The sequence below is a fragment of the Passer montanus genome, unplaced genomic scaffold (assembly GCF_014805655.1).
Source record: "Passer montanus isolate IOZ18808 unplaced genomic scaffold, ASM1480565v1 scaffold2, whole genome shotgun sequence".
In the NCBI taxonomy this organism is placed as follows: Eukaryota; Metazoa; Chordata; class Aves; order Passeriformes; family Passeridae; genus Passer; species Passer montanus.
The window spans coordinates 3,764,903-3,792,328 of record NW_024366591.1 but is presented as its reverse complement, the minus strand read 5'-3'; the positions used below and the strand labels follow the sequence as shown (position 1 = coordinate 3,792,328).

Genomic DNA, 27,426 nt, shown 5'->3' with positions numbered 1-27,426 from the left:
CAAGTTTTCCACTTGGATATCATCCTTGTATGTAAGGAAATACTTCCCTTAAATTCCTTCATATCCAAAGGCAAACTCAGACCTGTCAAAAATGGGAATAAGGAAGCTTGCAAACAAGATTGACAAAAGGATCAACCAGTGTGGAGGTCACAGAAGCCAGATCTTAGTTTTGTAAAGGTTTTTCTGTACTGCCAAAAGGGAAAAGCAGGAGCACAATTGTTTTTATTGAATCTCTCTTTAAAAGGTACCTTTTTTGATAACTGATTCTGACACACATTCAGAGTGAAACTCGCTGTCTCAACCTCATGGCAGAACAAAGGCCAGCAGATGTAATTACTGAATTCTTGAGATTCAAGTATTGGAGAAATCACCAGAGTTAGCGAGGGCAGTACATTTAATTGCTTGCAAAGGTTATAGGTACATTTGCTTCTCTGATTGGAAGGCTGGAATTCAATTGAGAGTGATGCAGGATGTGACCTTGTAAAACTCAGTGCAGATTACTGATAGGTGTGTGAGGGTCTTCCAGCTCTGCTCAGAAGGAAAGGAGACTGCGAACAGCCCATCTGCCTGTAAGAGTCATGAGAAAGTTGAGCCTGTTGCTTGCAAAATGTACGTGTTCAGGAAGAAATCAGCCTGGAAAAGGGAAAGATGGTTGTGTTTTACCTTTCCTTATGGTAATATTTGAGGGCAATTGCTTTAGCTAGATCCTTCAGGTATAAAGGACAAAAGATGTCTCAATGTGAGGGGATTTGGGTAGGAAACAAATGGGAATGGTGATGGAGGGTTATGGATTGAAGGATTAGGACATCTAGTGTCTCTTGCTGTTCAGATGCTGAGATGTTGGTATCAGACTTGAGTAGTCTCCTCTCTGTTCAGTTACAGCTATAATTCCTGGTTTTCACTTTTCTCTGCTGACCATGTTTAATTTCCCCTGTCCTTGAAGAAAAAGGAACAATTCCTTACATGGCTAGCCATTTTTTTTCTTCCTTCTTTGTAAAGGTTATCATTGCCCATAATCTCTCTCAAGCAGCTGCTGGCTTTTATGCATGGCACCTTGGTAGATGGCTTTAAATTTTCTACAGGACCACCACTGTTTTCAGTGAGCTAGAAAAGTGTAAATAACTATTCACACAGCAGGACTCTTCAGAGATTCTCTGCTAACCTCTGACTGCAGATATTGGGTTTTTTTTTCCTGTATTTCCTGTCAATTTTATCATTAATGTTTTGTGTATCTGCTTTCAGCTTATGCTTAGGGACCCTCACATTTTCACTGTAGAAATGTGCTTCACCTAGACAACCCTAAAGGAGGAAACATCTGAGCTGTAATTGCCAGTACTTAGAAATAACGGTTTCTTGCCCTCTACTTTCTCTGGTATTTTTCCTTTCCTTCCTCTGTCTCTTCAGATTTGCTATCATCAAGAGTTTTTAAAATATATTCACATTTCAGGCTTAAATATAAATTTAGATCAGCTACCATTTAATTAAGATAACATCATCAGGATAATTAATTTCCTAAGATGGAACAACTAAGCCCTTGTGATTTACAGCCTGTGCCTTGTGATTTTTTTGTTCTGCACTGGAAATTCATGCTGGAGTGACATCTGCTTTGAGATGCCACGTCTGGTCACAGTGCCCCCCCCAGCCTGGCTCGCTGGTGGGAGAGATGTGGGGCTGGCTGAGGCTGAAGCCATAGCTGGAGGAAAACTTGACTGCATGGGAAGCAGTGCTTTTCTGGAGCTGCTGTAACTATAGACTCAAATTATTTTCCACTCTGGTTGTAGGAAAAAAAAAAAAAGAAAAAGTACCATATATTTCATGTATTTTAGCTGTGTTGCTCCCTAGGCTCCTAAAAAGCTCTTTGTGTACCTCCATTTTGAGTTCAGTGAGGTAACCTACACAGGAAAAACCGGAACAACTTTGTATGCATTCCACAGAGATTTGCTCCTGGCAACCTCTGAAGCAACTTATGAAAAGAAATATTTCTGCACTTGTAACTAATTGTGTAGGAAACAGACTTTGGTTAGCAAATGTGTTTTTTATGAGGACAAGCTGATTCATGCTTTTCCTTCTACTTCATAATCTATGCAGATGAATGTTACTCTTATCCTTCCCATGCAGCTCTTCTAGCAATATTTTGTAGTAAAACAAAGTAATTTTTTTCAAAAGTAGCAGTAAATTGACTCAGTGGCTTGCAAATTAATATTTTATTCTTGAATAAAATGTTGTATGAGGAAATGAAAAATCAAGACCCATAATAAATACAGCGGTTAAGGATTGGCCGATTGGAAGTTTCTGTATTTTAGATCCAAAATATACATTAGTTGTTGGAGAAATGGTTAGACAGATGGATGTTTAGTGTATGTGGATGGGATTTTTTTCTGGAGTTCTTGATTTAGCAGATGTACAGATGAAGTCTGTAAGATAATAGTGCTGAGCCAAGGCAAAGTTGCTGAGTACAGTACTTTTTTTTTTTTAACTCATGACTCATGGGTGAATCTAAACTGGAACTATGTTTAATACTAATATGAAATTCAAAAGATAACTTTCATGGCAGACACTGGAAGTACATCTTTGGATAATCTTAAACCAGGCTTTTCTTTCCTCCTGAATGTTCTATGGCCCTCCAAACAGTAAAATTTTGCTGTGAAGGAAACTTCAGAAAAAATTAAATTGTTGCCCTGGACCATATTTTTGGCATGCTTGTACATAATCAACAACTTTCTGCATCTCTGTTTGCCACCTCATGCCCGATTCCCAGCAGTTCTCCAGTATTCAGTGCCAGTCAAGACTCTCAGCTTGCATTTCCAAACCCTCAGCATGTTCTTGTTTTCCCACCAGGCAAAAGCCTCCCTGCTCAGGTGCTGTGCAAACACTTCACCTGTGTGCACAGCCCTGTCCCCTGCCGTGCCATCGTGCCCTGGGGGACAGTGGCTGCACCAAGTGGCCTTGTTTGCCCTACCCCTGTGTGCCCAGCTGCTTTTGGAGCACTCCTGGCTGAGCACAGGCAGTGCTGCTCTGGGTGATGCTCAGCTATGCTCCTCCTGGGTAACTCTGCTGCTGTGTGCTCCTTCTCTGCAGGAAGGGAGTGTTGGAAGCTCATCCCAGCAGCTAAGCTAAAGCCAGGCCAGGACTGAAACCCCAGCTGCTCTGCAGCTTTTTTGGCATGGCCCATTCACCTAAAACTTGATGGGCTTCTTAGATAATCCTGATGCATTCTAGAATGTGCTGTGCAGGCTCTGTGGGTGCCTTTGAGGAGGAGGTGAGGTCTGTAATGTTAGCAGAGCCCTGCCAGTGCAGTCAGCGTAATGGCTCTATTGGAGTCATTCAGGTGCCTGAGCTGTTTCCAAGCAGGTAAAGGCAGCCTTCAAGGACATGACACGAGCATATCCTGAGCCCTTGCAATCAGTGACTTGAGCTGGTAACTACTAAACAGCAAGTTAGGGTGTTTTTTATTTATTATTATGTTTATTGGAGGTTTTGTTGTTTCGTTTTTTGCAGCAAAAGGCTGCAACTCCTCCTCCTTCCCCCCCCCCCCCCCCCCTAATGGTCCTGTGAGAAAAGTTTGGAGGTATGGGTGCCTGCCTGCAGTCCATGCAAAAGGCAGCAGTGGATAGCTTCAACTAGAGCACCTCGGGCTGTGTTTGTACCTGATGTTTTTGGCATTAGCAGAGAGCAGGGGCCGTGTCAAGTGCCACTGTTTGCTTCACACCAAGGGCTGCTTCTGAGGCACGGAGGTATAAAGGGAGGAGAGAGCTTTCCATGAAGATGCTTCCTCTGGCTAAACAAATGCTATCCTGTGTACTTCCTAGCTGAGGCTTAAAATAGAGATAATAAATTGATACATGTTGTGTTTTGTTTTTGAGCTGGTCTTCAGTCTCCAGATTGGCTTTTAAGTATCTTGTTGCTATGGAGAAAGAACAACTCTCTCTATGCAGTGGGTGAGGAGAGCAGCACTCCTCACAGCGTGGTGCTGTGCTGCCTCTTCATCCTGCAGCTTTTTTTTCCCAAGGAAATACTGCTGTTACTGGTATGCTGCCGTTTGATCTTGTCTGTTCTTGTGATTGATTTCCTCCCCCCTTTTCCTTGTGCCCTTTATGAATGCGCTTTCACCATCTCTGATTTTTATCTCCTCCGCCTTTTTTCTCAACGAGTGCTCCCTTCACTTCCAAATGAAAATTAGACTGTTAGCAAAGACTTATCCTCTCTTTCCCAGACACCTTCTCTTCTGTGGTTTGTGGTCAGTGGGAGAAACCAGATTTCTAGTGGGCACAGGAAAATACTTTGCTACCTATACATCTGTTTCCCTTAATTAATTTTTTTTTGGAAGTGAAAATGAACCTGCACTCTGGCTCTACACACACAGCAGAGACAAGGGGTGTTTCTGGAGGTTGCAGCAGCATTATGCATGTGCTGCTGACCCCTTGGAGCAGCAGAGTTTGTGTCTCAACAGCCAGGCATGTCAGGAGCCGAACATGTCTGGTGTTCTTGTCGCTTTGCTCCGTGTTGTTTCCCTCGCCGTGGGCTCGGTGCCCAGGCAGTGCAGGCTGCAATGCAGTTTGCTCACAGGTCATCTCCCCGATGATGAGATGATGTCTGTGCCTGAGGGAGCGAGGAGGAAGGCCAGGCCAAGGTGGTGGCAGGGAATACAAATGCACAGCCCCATGTATCCCTGTCCTTGGGATGTCAGGGGAAGGAGCAGTTTGTTCAGCCCTGTTGTGTCAGAGCCCTGGAGTTGCACATTCGGGTGCATTTCTGAGGCTGTATCACTGAGAGCTTTTGTTTTTATGCTTTTCCTCCCCTGCTGCTAACTGGGGAACCAGTTAGGAAAACAAGAATGGTAATTTAATTGGAAATACACAAATGAGTAAGGAAAACTTGGAATGAACCAGAGGAAATGCTGTGAAAGCAAATTCACCTCCTTTGCTGGTGGTTGCTTGATATCTAGAGACTGTTCCAGTTATTTTGAAAGGGCTCAGCTCCCAGTGGGACTCTGAAGTGAACAGGCCGTTTTTTCAAGGCCATCTGCTGAGCTTCTGGGTGCTGCTCATTTCTGAAGACCTCTGTAAAAATCTTGTTGTCTACTTGTTTCATCAATGAGAATGCCATGTGCATACCAGATTGACCCAATTTTTTTCTCTTGGTTTCCCTTTAATTTGCTATATTAAATTGAATCTGTCTCCATTTTCTGAATTATCTCTGATCCCCTGCGGTGTGAAGGAGGGCTGCTCATCTCCTGCTGCTGCTCTGAGCTGGTGCTGCATTGTTAAACTGCTTCTTGCTCACAGCCAGTCCTATGTGTGTCGCTCCAGCCAGGAAGGTCTGAGTGTGTTGCTGCTCTGCCCCTAATCCTGCAGTGTCTATGGTTGTCTGCCTGCCTGGGGGTGTCCCCATCTCCTTTGGGTCTGGCAGTCTCTGCTGGTGTTGCATTGTGCAGCCCAGAAAGCAGTTCCAAGAACAAGGCTGGATTTACCTCAGGGGAAGGCAGCCATGTGTGGAGGGCAGGCCAGTGCTCCAGGCAGTGACAGATCTTGTGTCAAAGGGCTGCCTTCTGGAGAAGCATGACACAATTCCTCTGGTGGGCTCCACCTGGCCTGAGCCCCTGGGCAACCCAGCCCTTGTGTCAGTGTCAAGTGCAGTGGCTTTCTTGCTGTATTAACAAGGAAGTGGGTTCTCAATGACTAATTACCAGCTTTGCCATTGTTATTCAATGTACTGAACAACAGGGTGTTGAGAACATAGGGAAGACAGTGTCTGGTATTCCCATCAGGGGCCCTTTTGGAACTGCCAGAAGAGAAATACTGTTAGTATTTCAGTTCTGCTCTGATGTGACCTTTAGGTCACAGTAGGTTGGCACTGCTTGAAGTGTTTGCTATCATGGTCATCTTGGGAGCTGAGAGCTGAGTGATCAAAGTGTGTAACTTGGCAGAACAATCTTGGAGGCTTTTCCAGGATTCTCTGCTTGTGTCTCCATGCCGACACTTCTGTTGCTGGGCTACTTTTTTTGGGAAACAAGCTTGTTACTGAAACAATTATATTCAGTGATACCTCCATGAGCAAATTGCTCTACCACACTCCCTTTGTGAGGCTGGAAAGGGAGAAGGGAAGAAGGGGACTTCAAAATCCAGCTTTCAAATAGTAGTTGCTAGAAAAGGAACTGTGTGGCTGTAAAAATTTTCATTCTATGTTTATGAGCAGATTTAAGTGTTTCAGAACCAGCCTTAGGAAAAAAAATATATTTATACATTAAATTAAAATGATTGGCGTATTTCTGTAAAAACAGAAATCTACTTATCTGCTAAAGGGAATTACAGAATGCAAATGCTACATCATCATCATCTCTGTTGGCAAGATCAACCCAGCCATGAAGCTGGAGGTTGTCAAGTTCTCTTGTTCTTGGGAAACAAATTGACACAGTAAGATGAAGCCTAAAATCTCACAAATAACACAGATGTGAAGAATTTCTGCTTTCTTTTAAGGCAAATAAGATGCTATACCAAGGAGTAATGGTTTAACATGTCCATATTTTGATTTAAACCTGTACTTGTTTTGTGTATGTGTGTATATATGTAGGAGTGAGCAGGTTATCCCTTTTGAGCTTGTTTCTTTTCCTGTTGGAAATGACAGAAATTTTTATTACTGTGTTTTGCAGATCACAGTCCCAAGTCCTTCACAGGGACTACATGTTATGGTCATGTAGTGATAGGTTGGACATGAAGATTTTTTTTTCTCTCAGTATCAGAGCTTAAGCAGTATGGTCTTGAAAGGCTCGGTGTGTTGTTTCAGACCTTGGAAATGGATGAGATACACTCACTCGCATGTGCTTAGGACAATTAAGCCATGGAAAGCAAACTGCATCCTACCACATGGCAGAGTTTGGATCATTCCTCTGTAGGAGCCCAGGAGACAATCCTTTCAGCCTTTCAAAATGCTTCCCTGGTCCTGTTTAACTCACCTAACCATGAGGCACTTCACTGAATGAAGGACAAATGGCTTATTTTGACAAGGACTGGAACCTTTGTTTTGGTGGGTTTTTTTCATCCTCTCAACATATCTTGCAAACATATGCAATAAGAAATGTTTGCAGACTTGCAAGTCTGTAAAATTGCAATTATTTAGGAAACTTATACAATGTGAGCTGCAGCAGTTTCATCATCAGCGCAAAGCCCGTAGCTGGGAGAAGGAAGAGGAGGAAAAGACCTTGAAGGACTATCATTTAGAGGTTCTATGCTGGTACATTTTGAGGCCATAACCTGATGGCTCAGCAGCCAGCAAGGCTCAGTCCCTCACTCTGTGGTCTCTGTGTCAGCAGGGTGTTTAATATGACAGTGCTTTTTGTGATGCGAGCTGCTGACTTCTGGGACTACCAAACAGATGGTGACTACGTGAGAACACATGTAAGTGGCTGACACTGTAGATCTTGTTTTCCCCAGTTGCTGTGCTGCTCAGGATGCAGTATTTGAGGCTGGAATCAGCATAAAGGGTCCTATCATCAAGAAAAAAAGGAAAAATAACCACCCTCAAACCACACCAAACCAAACATGTTGGGGCTTTGTGGTTCTGATGTCCTGAGCTATATGGAGCTTGTGAAATCTCTTAATTTGACAGGTGTGACAAATTTTAGAGAAGGCAAAAATAATACTGCAAAGTAAATTTCCTGTGTGGAGTCAAGTAGTATGGTACTATTGTAAAATTCAATCAGTAAATAAATGTGGGTCTGTGGAAAAAGAGGACTTTGGAAGCAAAAGAACCAAGGGGCCCAATGTATATAAATAAAGCCATTTGCTATTTCTTACATCTCCCAGTAAGGACAAAGGAAATGACAGTATAGTGTCTCCTCATGAGTGTTTGAAAGCTGCACCATAGTGGTGGATTCCTCTTTGGCAATCTTTTCTTACCCAAGTGGCTGAAATCTGTCAAATTCCAATGGACAGAAACAGAACCTGATTTCAGAGCGTGTAGTTGACCTTTTTCTGAGATGGATCTCAGAAACGTCAGCCTTCTGACGTTTGTTCTTATATCAGCATATCTGCAGATTGTGGAAGTTTAAATATTAAAGCATAATGTCTGAATCATAGCAACCCTTCAGTGTCCAGTGAGAAAGCCAATCTGTCATATTCACATGGTACATTTTACTCCATCTGCAGAAAGTAGCTTTATGTGTGCTTTTTAAAGTAAATTAAAAAAGCTGAAAATCCAATCCTTTTTGAAAATTGCACTATTTTGGAGCTGGCTAGTGCATAGGATTTTTTGAAGAGTGACATTGAGTTTCTCAGCAAAGAATGAGGATTTTTGTCTGCAGAGAAGCGTGAGTGGAGGAAAAGCAAGATCCCACAAGTTTGGAAAAATGGGAAGTTTGCTTGAGATGAGCAAACCTTAAGCTGCCTCAGAGTACCCAGTTGCATCCAGCAATCTCTCTGGGTACTGTGCCTGGTGCAAAGTGTAAGAAGCAGTGCAGAAATTTCAAGGCATGGGAGTAGTTATAGTAGTAGGCTCTCAAGCAGAGAGGTTAAGTAGACAATCTCCAGAGGTCCAGTCTAAATTATTCCATGTCCTGAAAATGTTCTTGCCTGGGATCCATGAAAGTTCTGAACAGTAAGCAGGGTTGAAAATACTGACATGGAAAAAAGGAGAGTGGTGAAGCCACACTGTCTTTCATGCAATAAAAGTGATATAAATTAGCTAAAGTGTCACAACTAACAGGAACCTTTATGGGGAAGGGAGGCTGTGGGCACTGTACTCCAAAGGTCACTATGTCATTCTCACTTTCCCATAGGCTGTTTGTCTCCAAAATTTTGGAGAGACAGATGCCTGGGTGAAAGGACATTTGGAAATAGTTTGGTAGCCAGTGGAGATGCCCAGGCAGCAGCTAAACCCTTAAAAAGTAACAGGAATGAAGCACTGTCATACTGACCTTCTGAGCCAAAGGGAACTGCTGTACTGCTGAGATCCTGGGTTTTATTGCTGAAGGGGTAAATGAATGTACTTATTTAGCAAAACACTCAGAAATTTGGTTGTATATTACACTGCTGATGAAACTGGATGATTATTTTGTTCAGGTTATTTTTGTATGGTTGGAGAAGGGACAATGTGTGTGTACTTAGTGCGAGCCTTTCCAGACAGCGTGTGACTGTCCTGACCTGCTGTCCTTGGTTGTCTCCTAAGAGAAGGTGGTTAAATAATGCTGGAGTTGTATGACAGGAGTTTTGTAATGTGAGTAAATATCATCTGTTTAGCTGTAAGCAAATAAGTCTTTTAAAATATCACAGTGGATACCTTAGGGGAAGAAGAAATATAGCTACTGCATAATGCTTACGCAGTGAGATCCTGGTTTGGGGGAGGGCTGTGCCTGCAGTTATTATGTCTTCATGTTAATTACAAAGCCAGGAAAAGGAAATGGGAGTGTTGTTGGAGGAAATCAGTGTATTTCAAGTTTGGTTTAAAAATAAGCAACACCTTAAAAATCTTGTGCAGTTGATCAGGAGATTAGTGTCAGGGTTTTTTTAGAACACTTGAATCCTGAATATAACAGTGGATACAGACAGCCATATTCTTGACAGTGCTGGTGTGTTCTGGGAGCAGAGTGTGGAAAATCACCCCTACTTGATATCTCTGAAGCTGAAACCAGATAAGTCTGGCCTCTTTAAAGGACATATTGTTCCTGCTGTCACTCATATCTCTTCTGACATTGGTACTTCTAATATTCTGATTCATCTCAGTGCAGTAAAGATTTATGGTTGTAGGTCTGAGAGTTGGTTTTCTTCCTGAATGACTTGTCTGAATGAACCACTGGAGTCCTACGAGGAATACTGAAACAGAGGAATATTGTATACATGAATGAAAATTAATTAAAATTTTAAGATAATAATTTATAATGTATGACTCTTGTCATTGTTTCAGCTGGGATAGTGAATTTTCTTTTATTAGCTGGTGAAGTGCCGTGTTTTGGATTTCAGATGAGAAAAATGTTGATTACACACTCATGGTTTAGTTGTCTTGAGTAGGCTGGGAGAGGGCGCATAAGGACCTGGGAGGGGACAGGCCAGGACAGGGACCCCAAAGTGGCCACAAGGATATTCCACACTATATGGCATCATTCTGAGCAAAAACCTTGGAGGGGAGCTGCTGCTGCTTAGGGGACTGGCTGGGCATCAGCTGGGGGGTACTGAGCACTTGCATTGTGCATAATTTGTTTTTGTGTATTCTTCTATCATTATTATTATTCTTATTCTTTCTCCCTTTTTTGTATTATCAAGCTGTCTTTATCTCAGCCCACGAGTTTTACCTTTTTCCAGTGCTCTTTCCCATCCCACTGAGGGGCAGTGAGGGAATGGCTGTGTGGTGTTTCACTGCCTGCCTAGTTAAACCACAACTACATTAAAAAAAAAACAAAAAAAACCAAAAAAACCCACAAACCAAAAAACTGCACCTGTTTGTTCACAGTATGGATTTCTTGTCTTTTCAGCTTTGCTTTGCTGTTTTGTGATCCAGAATACAGAGCTTGTTAACTGTTTATTATCATACTGGTAGTCTTAACATTGTACTTAGTTATTTATAAAGAATGATTTAATAGATTAGTAGTAGGATTGATGAAGTCTTGCTTATTGATTTCCCAGTATAATAACAAATAAGTGTACTGACATAGTTAACTGTACAGATAATTAGTGGCTGCATGTTTGGAGCCAGATGCTCTGCTATGATAATAGTGAAATAAGTGGATATTTGCCAGCAAATAACTTGGCCCGTTTTCTGTTTGGCTGTCTGGAAATGCATTTTTACTTTGTAAGTCCCAGTGTTTTGAAAGATCTGTCTGCAGGTATGTCATGGTTAGGTGGAAGCTATAATTTCAAGGAAACAGCAGATGTTTAGGGTGTCTGGTGAGTGACAACACTGGCACTGGACTAATTGTCACATTCTTAATGGGCATATCCATGGTCAATGGTCTTAAGCCAGTAATAATCACAGGCCTGATTTATTGAGTTGATATGGTTGCTTTTTTTGAAGGGGGAGGAGGCATATCGATTAATAAATTAAAAACCAACTTCCTACATGCACAGGAATTTAATTTGGGAAGCTGGTATCTATTGCTGTGTGGAATAACAATTTTAAGTAGCTGAACTAGAAAAGTGCATGTTAACATTGTTTTGAATAAATTAATTATTAATGTTGTAGGGTATAGCTGGATGCAGGGAACATTAAAAGAACTTGGCAGTATGTAAACCAAGATTCTAGTGTCCAACAGGAGGTAAAATTCACTTTATTCTAATAATTGATTAAAATTTTATTAGCAGACTTTAAAGATATTGGTGGGGCAGCTCTTCAGGGATGAGCAACCTAAACATGTGCCTTCCTGTTTCTATAGCAACACATCATTTTCATCCTTTCCAGGCTGCCAGGATTGCATTGTGTACTGCAAGAGTGTTAGATTCAGTAGAGCTATATTAACAGCTCAGTATTTTCCTTAAATCTTGCTATTAAGTATTTTTCTTTTGGATGATGATTAAAATAAAAAAGTAGTTGTGATTATTGTGCTTTTTTAGAGACATAAATCATGACAGCAGAGCAGGAAATGAGAATTGGCAGCTGGGGTAAAGTGTTTTGATCATCCCATTCCTTGACTGCAAAACTGGCAATTCCTGTGACCATGCAAATCCACTTGGTCAATGAGGTCAAGGTTTTTGCAGGTCTAGTTCTCAGTCTGGTGGTAATTGCTAAAATCTTTGGAAGTGTTTTTGATTAATATTTTTTAAGCTGTTGGAGAGAACTGAAGCAACGTAGTAAAGGTTAAGGCTATAAATGGTGGCCATTAGCAAGGATCAGTTTTCCAGCACTGTGGATCATGGCCTTGGAAGCACATTTAGAGGTGGCATTTTCAAGCTCGACGTAAGCGATTTGGTAACTTTCCAGGATATTTGAGGCAATTTCAGACTGCAGCATATTCACATTTTGCTGTGAAACTGTTCTGGTAGATTTGCAATGTCAAACCTGTCTATCAAGTCACAGAACTCTTAAGACTGGGACAAAGGATCTCAGTATCATTTTCACACAGTTCTCAGCTGCTGTGAGCACAGGAAAATCCTTTAAAATGCATATCCTTTGGATAGAGAAATATCTTTTAGAAAGATGTGTCTTTTGTCTTGTCTGTCAGAGATGAATAATTCAGTATATCCCTATGCAAATGTTTGTTACTCTATGAAAAAATTTGTGCACCTTATTCTTCTCTCCATTTATGTAGTGTCAGTTTCCCAGTGATGAATCTTTGTCAAATACAGCAATGTGCTACAGTGTTTTCTGAGCTGATAGCAAGTGTATCTTCTGTTTTGGCATTGTGGAAGCTTAAATCACTGTTGAAACTGCGAATTTTGAAATGCTATTTTAATGTTACTGCTATACAGTAAAAGAAGCAAATTACCACGAGGAAGTATTTAAGCAATGCATGGAAATGCAGATCACCACAATATTTTCCTTTGGCCTTTAGGATGTTTAATTTTCTGTTTCTCTAATTGTATAATTTTTTCCACGGGGTGTTGCAAGGCGTGTCAATAAAAATCAAGAGCTTTCACGGTAGTTGTCGCTATAGTTACACAGTGCAGCTCTTAGCCTCCTGCACAGAAAGTAAACCTCCTGCAATCCCCTAAAATCCTTTATTGGCAGAGAAAGATTGAAAGAGACACTGCTGGTGAGCAGGTACCAAGCAGAGTCTCTGTTGCACTGATACATTTGCAGCTAATGCTGTCTTCATGCAGGGGTCTGCAGAAATGTTGTGTGGATGAGGACAGAAGGGAGACGGGACAAAAGACTTCTTTTTAGGGGGAAAGAGGTGCTGGCCACACAAAGTAGAAGGCAAGAAATAAGTGCCAAAATGAATTAAAAAGAATCTCAGTTCATAGATGATATTGGCTCCATAAAAAAAAAAGTACGATGCCTTTTACAGCCCTGTGAGCTGTAGCCTTCCAGAGAGGCAGAAGTGTCACGCTCACAGGATGCTGCTCTTCTCCTGACTCCGGAATTCTGTGCCTCACTTAATCCCCAGGGTCTGTGCAGCACAAATGTGCAAATCAACGCTGACTCCTAGCAATAGCTTTTTGTCTCAACAGATCCCATATGCATTCAGGAGCCCTCAAAAGGCTTTTAGCATGGCTTCTCTGTACTTAACTGAGTTCTGCTTTCACTCTGTATTATTTTCTTTCCTCTGTCCTGAATGGCCATTAATTTAAGGATGTTGTATGAATTATTCCTGTAAATCATGGACTTCTAAAATGTTCCCTGGGATAGTCAAATATCCCTGGACTATAGATGGGGGGAAAAAGTACTGAGGAATGTTTTCCAGGAAATCACTCTTTAAAAGCAGGCCTATGTATGTCACCTTTGCCTTGATGATTCCTTCCTTAAGTTCTTTTCATAACTGCATAAAGGAATATGGGTTTATTGCATATCAGTCACCATGTGAGAAAGGATAATTAAGTGCATAATGTCTCATGTTAAATTTAACTGTTCATTTTTCAAGTGTATTCTAAATACACAGGTGAACCAAATAATACCTTCACTTCAGGGTTTTATTCACTTCTTTTCTCAAGTTCCACATTTACCAAGCACCGTGGATCTAAATCCATGGATCATTAAATACAATTGAGATTTTTAGAGCTTTTTCATTATTTATTTTCATTATATAACATCCACGGGCTCAAGGTGAGGTGAGACCATGCAGTAGACCCTTAGCCTAAAGAATAACAACCTAAAGTAGTTAAAATGAAGTGGGAAATGTAGAAAGACCACAGGCAGTGAGTAGCCTTTAGCCAGTAATGCTGCACTCAGAGGTTTAGTCCCCTGCTGTCTGCTGCTTCTTGTGATGGTTTCTGCCATTTGTCAGAGGGAAGGTCTGACCAGATCCCTTCAGAGCTTAGGAAGGAGGATTATAGTTGTGCTTTGTGCAGGGCAATTCTCCCTCTGTAATGAGAAAGTTTGGGATCACATGGCTAAAAGGAGCAAGCGTCAGTAACAGAAACAGAGAGCTGGAAATGAAAGAATTAGTCATGACTCAGGGGTTTGCTTTCAGTTGTGCTCAAACTTTTTTCCTCATGGCTTCTTTTTTCATTTCAAGGATAAGCAATTGGTCCACTTTGCCTTTCCCATCAAGGCTTGCCTTTGCTTCTTAAATCCTCTGAAGACCTTTGCTGATTACCAGTTGGAGAAGCAGCTTCGAATCCATCCATGTAGTCAGCCTGAAGGAGAACTGGTTACCTAATCACATTGCCAGCTAAGGAGTTTTGCACCTCCTGGGGCCTGGGCTGAGCCAGTCACACTGACATGAGGCTGAACTTGAATTACATTGCCTTGTGGATGGAAAGTTGCGGTCAGTATCATGTTTAGTCAAATGAAACTTTCAAAAATAGAATTATGCTTTGGGCTGAATACAATGTTGTCATTGTTTAATTGTCCCCTGGAGAGCCAAAAAATTTCTCAGTAGCAAAAGCATCCAAAAAGCATCTTTTGCAGAGAGAGCAAGAAATATTTCTGCTTGAGAGAGCTTTGGGAGCTTTCTAAAACAATCAAAAAAACCCCAACCAAGCCAAAAAACCCACAACACCTAATTAAAAAAAAAAAAATTGAATTCAATAAAGTGCTGTGGGAATTGTAGACTAATTAATTAGAAAGACTTCCTAAGAAATTTCAGAAAAATATAACCTTTCATGCTGGAAAGAAACAATTCCATGAGCAACCTTTCAGCAAGACACGTTGGCTAGGAGAGAAGGTGGTGAAAATCAGAGCAACTGAAAGTATTCAAACCATATTTCAACACAGTGATTTAAAGTGTTCAAAGCAACAGTTACTACTCAAACATAAGAATTATTCCATTTCTTAAGTAACTCCAATGTAATGTGTTTCCTCCGTAATAATTGGCATTCTCATGCAGAAATTGGTAACAATCCATCAGGTAGCTGAAAAAGCTTGGGAAGTCCCTTTGGTGTATATTTGAATGAACTAGGTGCCAAGGATGCAGTAAAACTAGGAAGACACAGCTTGGTGCTTGCTGAAGGGGCTCCATGCAGAGCTTACCATCTTGGTTTTGGGGAGAAGGTTTTGTTAGGTGCACAACATTCACAGTTTTCTGTGCATAGATGACATTTTGGACAATCAGGTTACATAAGTACGTTCAAAATTGTTTAAAGATTTGGGGGACAGTTGAAATCTCAGTGGGTTTCTGATTTTACCTGGGAAGCATCTTATTTTTCAGAAATCTTAGTGTCTCCTGGCAGCAAGTTTATAAAGCAGGTTGGGCTGGGCATTTGGGCAAGGTCTGTCTGCTTTAACTTTAAACTCTGCCTGAGCTAGTCAGCTGTCTGTAGGCAGTGGAGAGGAAGAGATGGGTAAAGGGTGCTGGTAGAAGGATTCTTTTGACTTCAGATATTTGCTTTGGGTGACATGAACCCCACTCTAAAACAGCCTGTTTGCCCCTGGAGTGTGAGATTTAGATTCTTCTGTGAAGGATGGCTACGTGCATGTACAGGTACATACATTATGGATCTTCTGGGCTTAGGCAAGTTGAATCCCACTTATAGAAACTCAGGTACTCCAAAACACCAGTGAACATCTGCAGAGATGGAAATTGTGTTGTGCTACAAATCAGTGCAGGGTCTGAAAGCATGAAATCTGTTAGGCAAACATCCCTAGTTATATGTGGAATTAATGTCTGTATGTGTACATAGAAATATTTTGCAAACACAAATATTAAGTGTGGGATTGCCACTTGTGTTCTAATCCTTTTTAATATCTGGTTTTTTGACAAAAAAAAGACAAAAAAGACACATGGGTAGCTGTGGTCATCTTGAAGTTCTTTAGCCTGGATGGTTCCTGTATCCTTTGTAGAATTTTAAAATAAAGATTATGTTCTTTATTTTTAACTTTTCTGTGTCAGTAATTATTACAGAGAGCTTTAAATTGCTGATAATGCCTCCTCCCTCTCCCACCAAGAAAAAAAAAAATTAAAAAAATGAAAAGGCTCTCATTTAGGGAATCCAAGCATTTTTAAATCTTTAGATTAATTTGGAATATGAATCACTTCTGCTAGGTTGATTGGATGCTTAAAATTCTTATTCTTGCTTCATCTATTCCTGAATAGATTTAAGAAACCTCCATATATTGGGTCTCACTGAGATGGAGTTCATTTTCCAGAATCATGAGAATTGCATTTTGGTTCACCCATGAACAGAACTACAGTTCTGTTAGTAAGTGAGCCTGAAAAGTAAGGATCTCTTAGCTGTGCTGTACAAGGAATATTTTCATGACTGGTGTTCAGCAGGCCTTAAGTTATTACAAAACCAGAGAAAAAACCATTTCAAAGTGATTTAAGAAAACATCTCAATATTGTCTGGTTTTGTCAGTTTCATATTTGGTTGTTCTGTTTTCCAGCAGTGTAAAAACTAAATTCAGCTCCTCTCATATTCCTGTTTCAGGTTAGTGAGAGCTACTTTGTAAAATGTTCATTTGTTTGGATGTTATATACACATTCCTGTGGACACACAAGCATGTCATCTATTGCTTTTCCTGCTGCACACTGAAGCTTGCTGTTTTACCAGAAGTTTGGGCTTGATTGGATTTTTGTTCTTTTATGGTATTTTCTCAGTATTATTATCTACCACTTTAAAGGTTTTCATGCTATTGCTTTTTCTCTGTGAGTTTTGATAAATAGGGCCAAATGTGGCTTTAAAATCTACCTAATCCTTTCCTGTCTCCCTTTCATTCTAGGCTGCCTTTTTTATCTGCTGCTGCTGTGTAATTAGTCTCGTGCCAAATATAAAATGGAAGAAACTGGCTTTCTGCATGGACACAGGATTTTTCCTGTGGTCATACAAAAGCAGTTAGGCCAATGTATGAAGACCTCACATTTCCAGTGTTTCTCTTTCCTCCAAAGTGAGGAGAGCAAAGCTCCTAAATTCTTTAGTTGGTCTATATTATTTCAGAGATAGAAGTATTTGTTTTGTTTTTATTTTTTTTATTTTGAAGAATACTTTGTTATTCTCGGTCTCTGGTAGATATAATCCTTCCAAAATGGTGTCAGATATTTCTGTCTTCAGTCCAGCTAGTTTCTTCCTCTCCCTGAGGTTATGCAGAGGATCAGATGGGCAAGTGCTGAACGGCATCTCAGGGACCCAGCTTGCATTGTCCATTCTGGTCTCCAACCTTCTGGAGCTGGCATGGTGCCTCTGAATCCCTCTGCCCATCAGCTGTTCTCCCTGTTGCTGTGCCAAAGACAATTTTACTTTCCAGCCTTGGATCCCTGCACCTGATGCGTGAATGTTGCTTTCAGTATAGCTCATTTGCCAGCACTCAAAAAATGTATAAGAGCAGAAACTTTCAGAAAACATCTCACAGCATTGATAGCAGGAATTTTTCATCTCAGGACACTGGTTTGTGCTTGCCTTTCTTTCAAGGACTGACTTGATATACTCCCTCTGCTTAAGGAGCTACCCCCAATTCAGAATTTAGGTGCATCTTCTACTGATGGAGGCACATTGGTGAGGTGTCCCCAAAATGTACCTTGAACCTCATGTGTAAGGGATGTTGTTTGCCTTTCCTAATCAGAACAACTGAAATGGTGTCACTTCCCACCCAGTGGCATCCTACATTCTGCCGGTGTTTCTCTCTTTGCCTTGTGCACTTCTAGGGAAGATTAGGTAAGAAGGCTGTGAAGGGTGAATGTATGGATATCTGACTCACTGAGGAGGGTGAAGGTAGAAATGTGAAGAAACTGTGCTACAGCAAGGTTATTTTCTGACTACCTGGCCTGAATGTGTAAAAGGTGTGTTTGCACACCCATAATCTGCTCTGTGCCACCCAGGCCTGGAGTCTGTTTCACCCTGTGTATTGCTTGCAGTGCTTGTATTTTACCAGCTTGCTATTGAAATTTAACAGCTTTGTTTTTTTCCAACAAGAATTATGGGTTTGTACTGAAATAGTTCAGTGCATAAAAGTAATAGAGAATAGGGTAAAATTTATCCATGCAGAAAAAAAGGTAAAAGTTTGCAAGCTATGCTTTATGTCTTGTCCAGAACCTCTGTTCTGCACCAGAAGTGATGTCAAAAACTGTTTCTGTCTAAGCAAACTTGCCTTTGGTTTTAACACATATTGATGGCAGAACTCTTCCTTTGCTTAATATCAAGAAACAATTCCCCCAGACCTCACTCAACAGATCAACAGTCATGTATGATTTTGATTGGAGAAGCAGATCCAATCCTGCCTTATAGGCACTTTCCTTTTGAGGCTGTCCGATTTGATTCTCTTCCTGACCATTTTTAATTCTTAATGGTATAATACTTGTTTTTAATTATAGCTGACAAAGCCTGTTCTCCCACTCTTTATTTCTTAGGCAGTATTGACCATTTGCTTACTTTTTCCAGAGCTCTTAGTGAAATATGACCCTCAGTGAACTCTTGCTTCAAAAGTACAGCTAAAAGAATAGAGTTGTTATTCCATGGTCCTGGTATCCCTAGCTATTGCTTACCTGTGGAAAAAATTAATGTATCCTATCTGGTACATGCTATTTGGTTCATTACTTTGCATAAGTTTCTTGACAGGGTGATATGATTGAAGTTACTGATCTTTTCCTAGCCCTTAAGAAATAGGAAGAGCTGGACCACTTGGTCCTGCTTGGCAGAAATCAGATTAATGGATTAGCCATGTGGATGAGACTGAGGGTGCAGTTTGTGGTGTTAATACTTGTCATTTTGTTTGGGGTTTTGTTGTGGTGTTTTTTTGAATTGTTTTTCTTCAGTATTCAATAGTTTCACTTACCACTGGAAGTTAACACCAGCCGAGACATGCTCATTGGGTAAGAGAGTTGTGTTTCATCTGCCCCTCTGGGAAAACGTGACTTGCCTTTGGTGCACACACCTCTCTGTGGTTTGTGTTTGAAGTCTGAATAATGAGAATTTTTTTTCTGTTTTTTTTTTTTTAATTGCTTGGTTTAATCTTTTGTCACAGCTCTGTCATCTGTCTGTTTTCTTCTTTGAAAGGGGTCCTGTTAGTTCACAGAACTATATTGTATGAGGCAGAGGGCAATGGTGGCTGCAAATGGCATCAGTGTGAATGTGAGGATGTTACCACTTTTTACTCCTTTTCTAGGTGCTCAAATGACCCAACCCTTGTTGTATCTGAGCAGGTCTAGAGTTACCCCGTTCAGACCCCCACACAGTGGTGAGCATGAGTCCCTGTAACAATAGGCACAGATAGAGACAGACAGACAAGACAAGGCCACATGACCCACAGGAGTTTTATTAGGCGTGCGCTTGCACTACAGTACAGTGCAAGTAGGCACAGTTGAACCACATACAAGTGGGTTAACTCAAGTACAACAGTTGCAGCACAGAGGAAACTTGCAATCCACAAATCCTGCCCAGAAAGGAGGGTTAGTTCACCCTGAACTCTCTCTGACTACAGCTATGCTATAGCTTTTATCAAGCTGTGTATTTTAAAGCTCTCACAGCGCGTAATACTACAGTGCTGTCACTGTTACAGCTGCACTGTGACACTTGCAGGGGTGCCACCATCTGAGCCATTGTGATACATCAAGATCACAACTTGAATCTTTGCAAAATAAGGCATCCTAATATCAGCACTGCTGAGCTGCAGCTACTTTTGTTCTGTGGCGATGTTTGCGTAGCAGTGAGAAAATCTACCAGTTCAATCAGAAACTTAGCAACTCAGTCACCACTTGTTTCCTTGATTTTTCTCTTTGCATTTCTAACACTTCAGCTTATGACTGCTGCAATTGATCTCAGATTACTTGTTAAGCATGGGGGGGAAAAAAGCCCTCACTTGTTTAATATCAACAAGCAGTTCTTTTAGACTTCACTCAACAGTAATGCACATTCATATCGTGTGTCTTGAAATTTGACCAAAATGCAGCCTTGCAAATTGCTAAGGGAAAATTAAAGGGGAGAAGTTCAAACTAAAGCCCATTTAAACACAAAGCTATTTTACATAAGATGTCCATGTGGAAGGTTTACACATTTCAATTCTTGGTTCTGAGCTGGAGAATTGTGTTCTGCAGAAAAGGACACCTTCAGAGATAAATCCCAGAACACTCACTTTTGTTCAGTGCAAACAGCCCTTCAGAGGAAGAGAATAGCAGTCAGAAGAGAAGAAATTGTAGGTAAATGTAACCATTTGGACTACTCTTCAACTTTTGTTATATCGTGAGTATTTCTTATAAGATGCCAAGGACTGACAGTCATCTATAGACTGGTCTGTGTGGTTGCCTTAAAGTTCATGCTTATAGATAGACCAGTGTTCTACAAAGGGTTGCCGTATGAAATATGTTAAGCACCAAAGCATTTCCAAAATATCCTTTTCCAACCTAGCTGTTCTTCCTTGATGAGAGAATTCCTGAGAGCCCAGTGGGGTCTCTTGTTTTAGACTTCAGCCAGCAAAGTAGGAGGAAGCACCATTTCACCTGCATGGCCCTGCTCGTCCTGCTGACTGTCCTTTCTCCTTCTCTTTGATTTGCTTAGTGCTGTGAAAGCTACATGTAGGACTGGGATGCAGTTTGAGGGGGTTCTCAGATTCTTGCTTCTGTGTTCATCTGTGACTTTTCCTAGGCCTGTGCTGAAGATGCCCTTCAGTTCTAGGTCTTGGATGTAGTGCTGTAGGTCAGATGAATCACGGCTGTCCCCTCCTTTTCTTTGTGTCATCACTTAACGTCACTTTGAAGTGTGTGCAAATTTGAGCTGGTAATGCTTTACTACCCAGAATTCACAGGCACAAATGGCCATGGCACCACATGGTCCCACGGGACACTTGGATGAGTTGCACTCTTCTAGATGAGCTCTGACATTCTGCTTTGCGTGGATGACCTCTTACTAAGCACTGGGTGTAAGGTATTTTCTGTATATTCTGTTTCACACAGTACAGAGGGTCATGAGACTGCAGTCTCTGGCTCTGTGGTGAGACTGTGATTGTCTAGTTCTGGTCATACAAAGTTTAAGCACTGTGACACATTGAATGCCTGTCACTGTGAGAGGCAAGGATGTAAGTTCTGAATGAATGTCACTTTCTGCCATGTCTGATATCCTGATGGAACAGACATTAGTGCCACGGTCAGAGCTTCAGGACAAATCTCTCCATTAATTAATTTCTGTCAGGTGTTTTGTCCTGTACTTAAGTGACCAAAATTCAAAGATTTTCTTGTCTTCTACAGGTGTAGAAAAAAGCATCTTTAATGCTTAATCCTCTCTGCACTGCAGCTGCTTCGTGTATGATATAATCCTCATGTATTGTCAGTGGACCAGTAACGTTCAGTCTTGCACAAAGTCGTGAGCCCAGGTTTTGTTCTGTGTTGAGTTGGAGATGCTTTCCTGTTGGGAAGGAATTGACAAGTTTGAGTAAAACCAAAACAAAAACCTTGTGCAGCACCTGTGAGCTTTAGACATAGTACCATTCATGTTTCCCCATGGAAACAGAAATGTGAACAGATAATCCTTGCAGTACATTTCTGTCCTTGCTACCTACACAGAGCAAAGCAGCCATCTCCATCCTACAGGGCTTCAGTTCCACCACAAAACTACACGGGTGCATCAGCCCAAGAAATCTTGGGCTGTTGCAATAGTTGCAAGTCCATTGTTTTTGAATCCTAGGATATAATTTTGAGAATTTCTTCCTCTCTTTTTTTTTTTGTTCAAAATGACTATGCATAACTGAGAAGGAAAAAATAAATTCTATCATAAACTAGCCTGAGTGGTAACCTAAACTGTTTATTTGATGTAATGTGGAGTGATTCTTTCAAATAGATACATATTAATTTGTGCAGTGAGCCATTCAGCTCCTGCTTTGAAGTGCCCTGTGAGAACAGAACGAAATTTCTATTGTCATTGTAATTTGGCAAGATAGCACTTCCTCTAGGGGTGGGCTCAGTTATTTGCTGGATGCTAAAAACAGTGCACAGGAAAATGCCCAGCATGGATCTGCTACAGCTTTTTTTGCAAAGTGACATCTTACTGTGTTTTTCTCCACTTCTCTGCATTGTTGGATGCGGGGCTCCTTCTCCTAGACAGTTTTCAGGCTGTGGCAGATGTGCTACATTGCCCTTGGAAATGATCATAAATATGATTCCTTCCCATTTTGTAACTCTTGGCTACTTATATGCTGTGGAAACGAAACAGAAAAGATTAGATGTGCTCTGTACTGCTCTAATGTTTGCTGTTTGTACTGATATCGAAGTACAAACTAGAAATTAGACTTTCCCAAGTGAAATGTAAGTGCAAAGGAGATGTGTAGCCTTATTGCTGCATTTTGCAGTACTGCACATGCCTAAGCTCCTACTAGGCATATTGTATTCTCAATTTGATTTTCTGACTCTCTTCAGTAGGTGGTTATGGATTGTAATTGGATATTCTGACAGTTGGCCTTGAGGCCGTGACCCAGTTTGAAGTCCCTGCTGTATTACACAAGATACAAACGTAGCCAGACAGCAGGTCCTGTAACAAACCAGTGCTTCTGCTGGGAAAAATAATAGTTCACATAACATATTAGCTTAGAGATGTCCACACAGTGCAGGCTTCGTGCATTTGCTGTAATGAATTGTTTGAGGACATTGAAAGGTGTTCTTTCCAGGTGCCAGGATGAACCACAGACACATGACCTGAAGTCAGCTCACTTTTTACTTGTGTAAAACCTCTGCTGAGGGAACTGAGTGGTTTAGGTCCACTGCCTGAGGAGAGCTACTAATGATGTAAAGCTGGAGTGAGGGCAGGTTGTTGACTGGAGGCTGACTTTGAAATCAGCATGCCTTTAGCACCACGGCTTTGTACTTACATCAAAAATGTATGGTGTTTCTTACCTGTGTATTGTGTTAGCACTGTAATGTGTCTGATTTTTATCCAGCTTACTCCCTTGAAAGCCAGATGCACGTTTCTGAGGGTTGAACAGCAATTGGATGGGCTGCCTGGAGCACATGACAGCTTGCTCCTTGAAAATGTGGCTCCATAATAAAAACTGAATGTGATTCTTATAGTTCTTTGCTAATTTTGGAGGTACAGCTGTGTATTGAGGTGATGCCATCATACATTCCACTTAGCAAGCTTTGTTTTTAATGAGATTTTGTACAATGCCTAGACTTCCCTTTTAACTACTAATACAGTTCCATGTTTTTCTGCAGAAAGCAATTGATATCAATCCTGTTTCTTACAATTTAAAATTGCAGATCTTTTGCACTAATGGCAGAATTGTTGCTATGAAAAATACAAAAGTTTAGAGGGATGCTTATTGCCTTTTATTTTATGTGACACCCTGAACAATCAGATGGCCTGAAAAAAACCAGGAAAACATAGTAATTTGTGTTTTGCAACTCACTGGGAGAAGTATAGTTTAAATCCCCTTTGTGAAGTGTTACATTGTTCCTTGAGTCTTGTGGTGAGTGCCCCAAATGTGAGGACATGAGGTTTGACTTTATTTTGCTCAGAAGGTTGATTTATTATGTTATATATTATATTAAAATACTACATTAAAATATACTAAGAGAACAGAAAGAAAAAAAGATCAGAAGGCTACAAAAACAAGAATGGAATAGAATCCATAATAAAATCTTGTGACTGCTCACAGCCTTGATACAGGTGGTTGTGATTGGTCACTAATTAAAAACAACACAAACTAATGAAAGATACACCTATTGCATTCCACAGCAGCAAATAGTTATTGTTTACATTTCTTTCCTGAGGCACTCAGCTCTCAGGAGGGGAAAAATCCTAGCAGAGGATTTTTCATAAAATATCATGACTACACTTGAGAGGTTTTGAAGGCTTTCAAGTAATCAAGGGAAGGTGGCTGAGACACCCGAATTTTGTTTGTGGTCCAGCCTTGATGCTGTTTAGAGTTGTGACTTGATCTGAGTTGGTCTCCTGCCTACTGTTAACTTTGTCTATAATGGAAGAGTAGAGTAGCACTAATTTAAGGTAAAAAAGAAGTAATAATTTGAATTATTGTGGAGTTTTGCTAAGACCACAAAGCCAATATAATAGAGCTGTACTAAAACATTTTAACATTTCCCTAAAATGTGAAGCGCTATCTTGAATAACTTGACTTCAAAATACTTGGCTTGTCTGTAAGGCCAACTTCTGTTTATTTGCTGGTAGAAAGAATGGGAAAGGAGAAACAGAAAAGAGGAGCTTTTAAAGATTTCAGTTTTAAGCCTCCAAGGCACAGGCTGGTTTAGAAGCAGACTGTTTGTAGCCTGAAGCTAGGCTGCAGTGACATTTGCAGCTTCCTTGTTTTCCTTGCTTTGCCTTCAGACCAGTTGTGAAGATGTGATTTAATATAAGCTGTCTTCAGCTGCATAAAACTGATATGCCATGGCTGGGACAATCCCCTGGTCTCCTTTTATCATCACCAAAGTGAGACAGACTTGATTTTCACACTGGTGTTTGGATGAGATGAATCTCTCACTCTGCTGGAGAGATGCAGATGTCTCCATTGGCTTTTGAGAAATACAGAGGATAATAATCTGTAGCTAAGTTGCTTGATTTTTTAGGTGGCTTAAGTTAAGTGCAGTGAATCTCACCCAGAGCACCTTATTTGCTAGCATTTTTTCTTCCATCTGAGGATTTCACTCAGCAATAAGGAGTGACTCTAAATTCTCATGTTTCTGTAATCTGATGCAGCTTTATTTTACCTGGAAATTCTTTTCTTACTTTTCTCCAGCTTAATGAACTTCTAGATTGTTGTTGTCACTTCAATTACCTTGAGAAAAGCCTGGATAATTATTGCAGACAGAAGGGGAGCAGTAGCCTCTTCTTGTGTTGTTTGACCAAAACAGATGTGCTAAGAATTTTGTTGTCCCCCTGTCTTGTATATTTAATGTTTTGGGAAAAATCTTGCATAGCCTTACTCTAAACTTTGATTAGTGTGACTGTGAATGCAACTGAAATTCCCTTGGGATTCTGCTGTGCTTTGGGTTTGATTTGTACTTTGGGTACTTATGTTTTAAACGAGAAGAGTAAATGCAACATTATATGTGGTTTCACTTCACCAGTAACATGGGGTAACTTTCCCTCACTTCACCAAACACAAGTCCTTTGGTTTGAGAACATGCTACAGTGCTTGGTCTAAATTTTGTTAGAAGCAATTTGTAGATGTGCTAATACACATCATTCTAATGCTCTTCCATGCTTGCAAGGTCTGAAGGTCTTTCTTTTCATAGAAACTGAATTTTCTTGTGAAGGCGTGTAGGGTTTGCTGGTTGTAGGTTTTTATCAGCAATAAACTGGGGAATAGAAGCAATCAGAAATAAAAGAAGAAAAGGAAAGAAAAAAAGGGAGTGGGACATGGGAAAAGGAAAAAACCATTAAATGGTGCCCTTTGTCCAGAGGCTAGCCATTAGTTCTTCTTAGGATCTGCCTTTAACTCTGCAGATATTCCTTTTGTGTAATTTTTGAAATAGAAGCTTCATTACCTTCAGTCTTCACTGGCTTTGACATCTGTGCCAGTGGTTCACATCACTTGTTCCCTCCTGGACAATTTCACCACGTTCATTTTGCCCAGCCCTTCTCCAAGTTTTGTTAATATGTTATTGTCCAAAAAATGGACTTGGTGTGTTTTCTGCAAACTCTGCTTTCTCTGGCACAAGTCAAGCATTTGGCTATTTCTGTCTACAAACCTTTCACTGCATCTTCTACAGGCAGACATGGTACAGTTACACCTTCCATTTGCACAGCAAGAATTCTCTGCCTTTTGGTTTTCCTGGTTCTGACTTGATGGTGATGAGAAACATTTTTGTGGCCTGTCATTCCATATCTGTCAGCTGCCCTTTCATCTCTTCAGATTTCTGCCAGCTCTCCATGGATGGACAAGGAATTTTTGTGTAAGGCCATTCATAAATCCTACTTACTTTCTATTTTTCTTTTGCCAGTTTGCACTCTTGTCCCATTTCACTAACCATAGAGATCACCGGAATCATGTAGAAAAATCTATTTTGGTGGCCTTTTGACATGTTTGGAGAAGTAAAGTATGGAAAAGACTCCACAATCATTATTTTAAGAATTATGTTCTTGTCTGGGGGGTTCCTAGCTTGTAAATTTTTCTATGATGTTTTTTCAAAAGATGTTTCACTGGATATGTTTATCAATTTGAGAAGTTAATGTCCTAATACACTGTTTCTTTGGCTATTTATTATACCAAAAATCTTCCACTGAGCAGTTTGTAATACAAATTAACCAGAAAATTTCTGGTTTCCTCTGTCTTGTCCTGGTGGGACAGGATTAAAAAAAGAAACAAGAAACCCTTTAACAGATGTAGTCAGTCTTCATAGAAGCATGTAAATGGTTATAATAATTGCTGGTGTCTAGTTACAAAAAGTTACCACAGTGATCTAATTAAAGTTAGGACATGTTGCATTCTCTTTTCATTACATTTGTAAGCTTGGCTCATTCTGCAGGGTTCAAGATGTCTTTTCTTAGGTGCACCTTCCTTGAATGATTAGTCTGAGATGTGTCTCCAGTATGGGCTTGAGGTGTCTTTTTTCCTGCTTTTTAATATTTAGAGAAACATTTTTACCTGGAACCTTACCAAAAAGCAAAATCCCATTAACCTATAGGACACTCTGTTGATATTTAAATGGAATATGTTGCCCGCTCAGATTTTGGCAGTTTTTGGCAGCACACGTGAGTGCATTTGGGGTGTAGGTTGGGCTGTCAGTATTGCACATGCACAATCATGAGAACTTCTGGTGCCTCCTGAGATAAGAGGGACAGAACTTGTGTATCAGGTGAGACATGCCTTGGCTACTGTGGTGTTCTGCTGGTGCTTTGTTGTGTTCCATTGCCTTAAAGATTGTCAGGAAAATGAAATGTCATTGCCTAGTTACATCTGGCCTCAGTAATGTTTACACATCATTGCAGAAGAGGGGAACATCAATATACTAATAATGTGAAGAGAGCAGAGGATAGTGAAATGTTACAGGATTTGCAGGGAAAATGGCCCTGCTAGCTTTGCAATAATTTGCTTCTGAATTTTGAAAAGTAAAATCGTGACTGGGATTAGAGTTTGTGAATTTTGGCATTTTTCTTCTCATTATTTGGTATCCAGAATGCTACTTCCTGCAGTTATTACCTGCTGCTTTTCAAAAATAACAATGGCATCACAAATGTGATTATATGGCAGGATGGCTTTTTTTTTTTTTTAGTACAAAAAGTCACAGACACAGTCTCTGGCAGCCAAATAAAGAATAGAAAATAGGGAAGAAATAGCACTTGTAGTTCAGAATAAGGAGGTTTTAGTGGATTTTTTATTATGCCAGCCATTTATAGAACAAAATTTGTATGTTGTGCTTCAATAAAGAGTACTATGGGGTAATAATAATACATGAATTGTTATTTGGAATATGAAAGAGTAGATATTACAAAAGTAAATAATAATAAGGGAAAATCAGAATAATAAATGCAG

General features: G+C 40.5%; 2 protein-coding genes across 3 annotated transcripts in view; one reads left to right on the top strand and one right to left on the bottom strand.

Annotated features, from left to right (window-relative positions):
* Positions 1–27,426, top strand: part of SERGEF (secretion regulating guanine nucleotide exchange factor) — a 140,404-nt gene that overhangs the window by 110,358 nt on the left and 2,620 nt on the right.
* The window catches only part of KCNC1 (potassium voltage-gated channel subfamily C member 1), a 124,802-nt gene continuing 116,629 nt past the window's right edge, over positions 19,254–27,426 (bottom strand). For both annotated transcript variants that reach the window (XM_039706970.1, XM_039706971.1), the window contains one exon: positions 19,254–21,350. In XM_039706970.1, the coding sequence (XP_039562904.1) occupies positions 21,169–21,350 (182 nt within the window). In that variant the 3' untranslated portion in view covers positions 19,254–21,168. The remainder of the gene's footprint in view (positions 21,351–27,426) is intronic.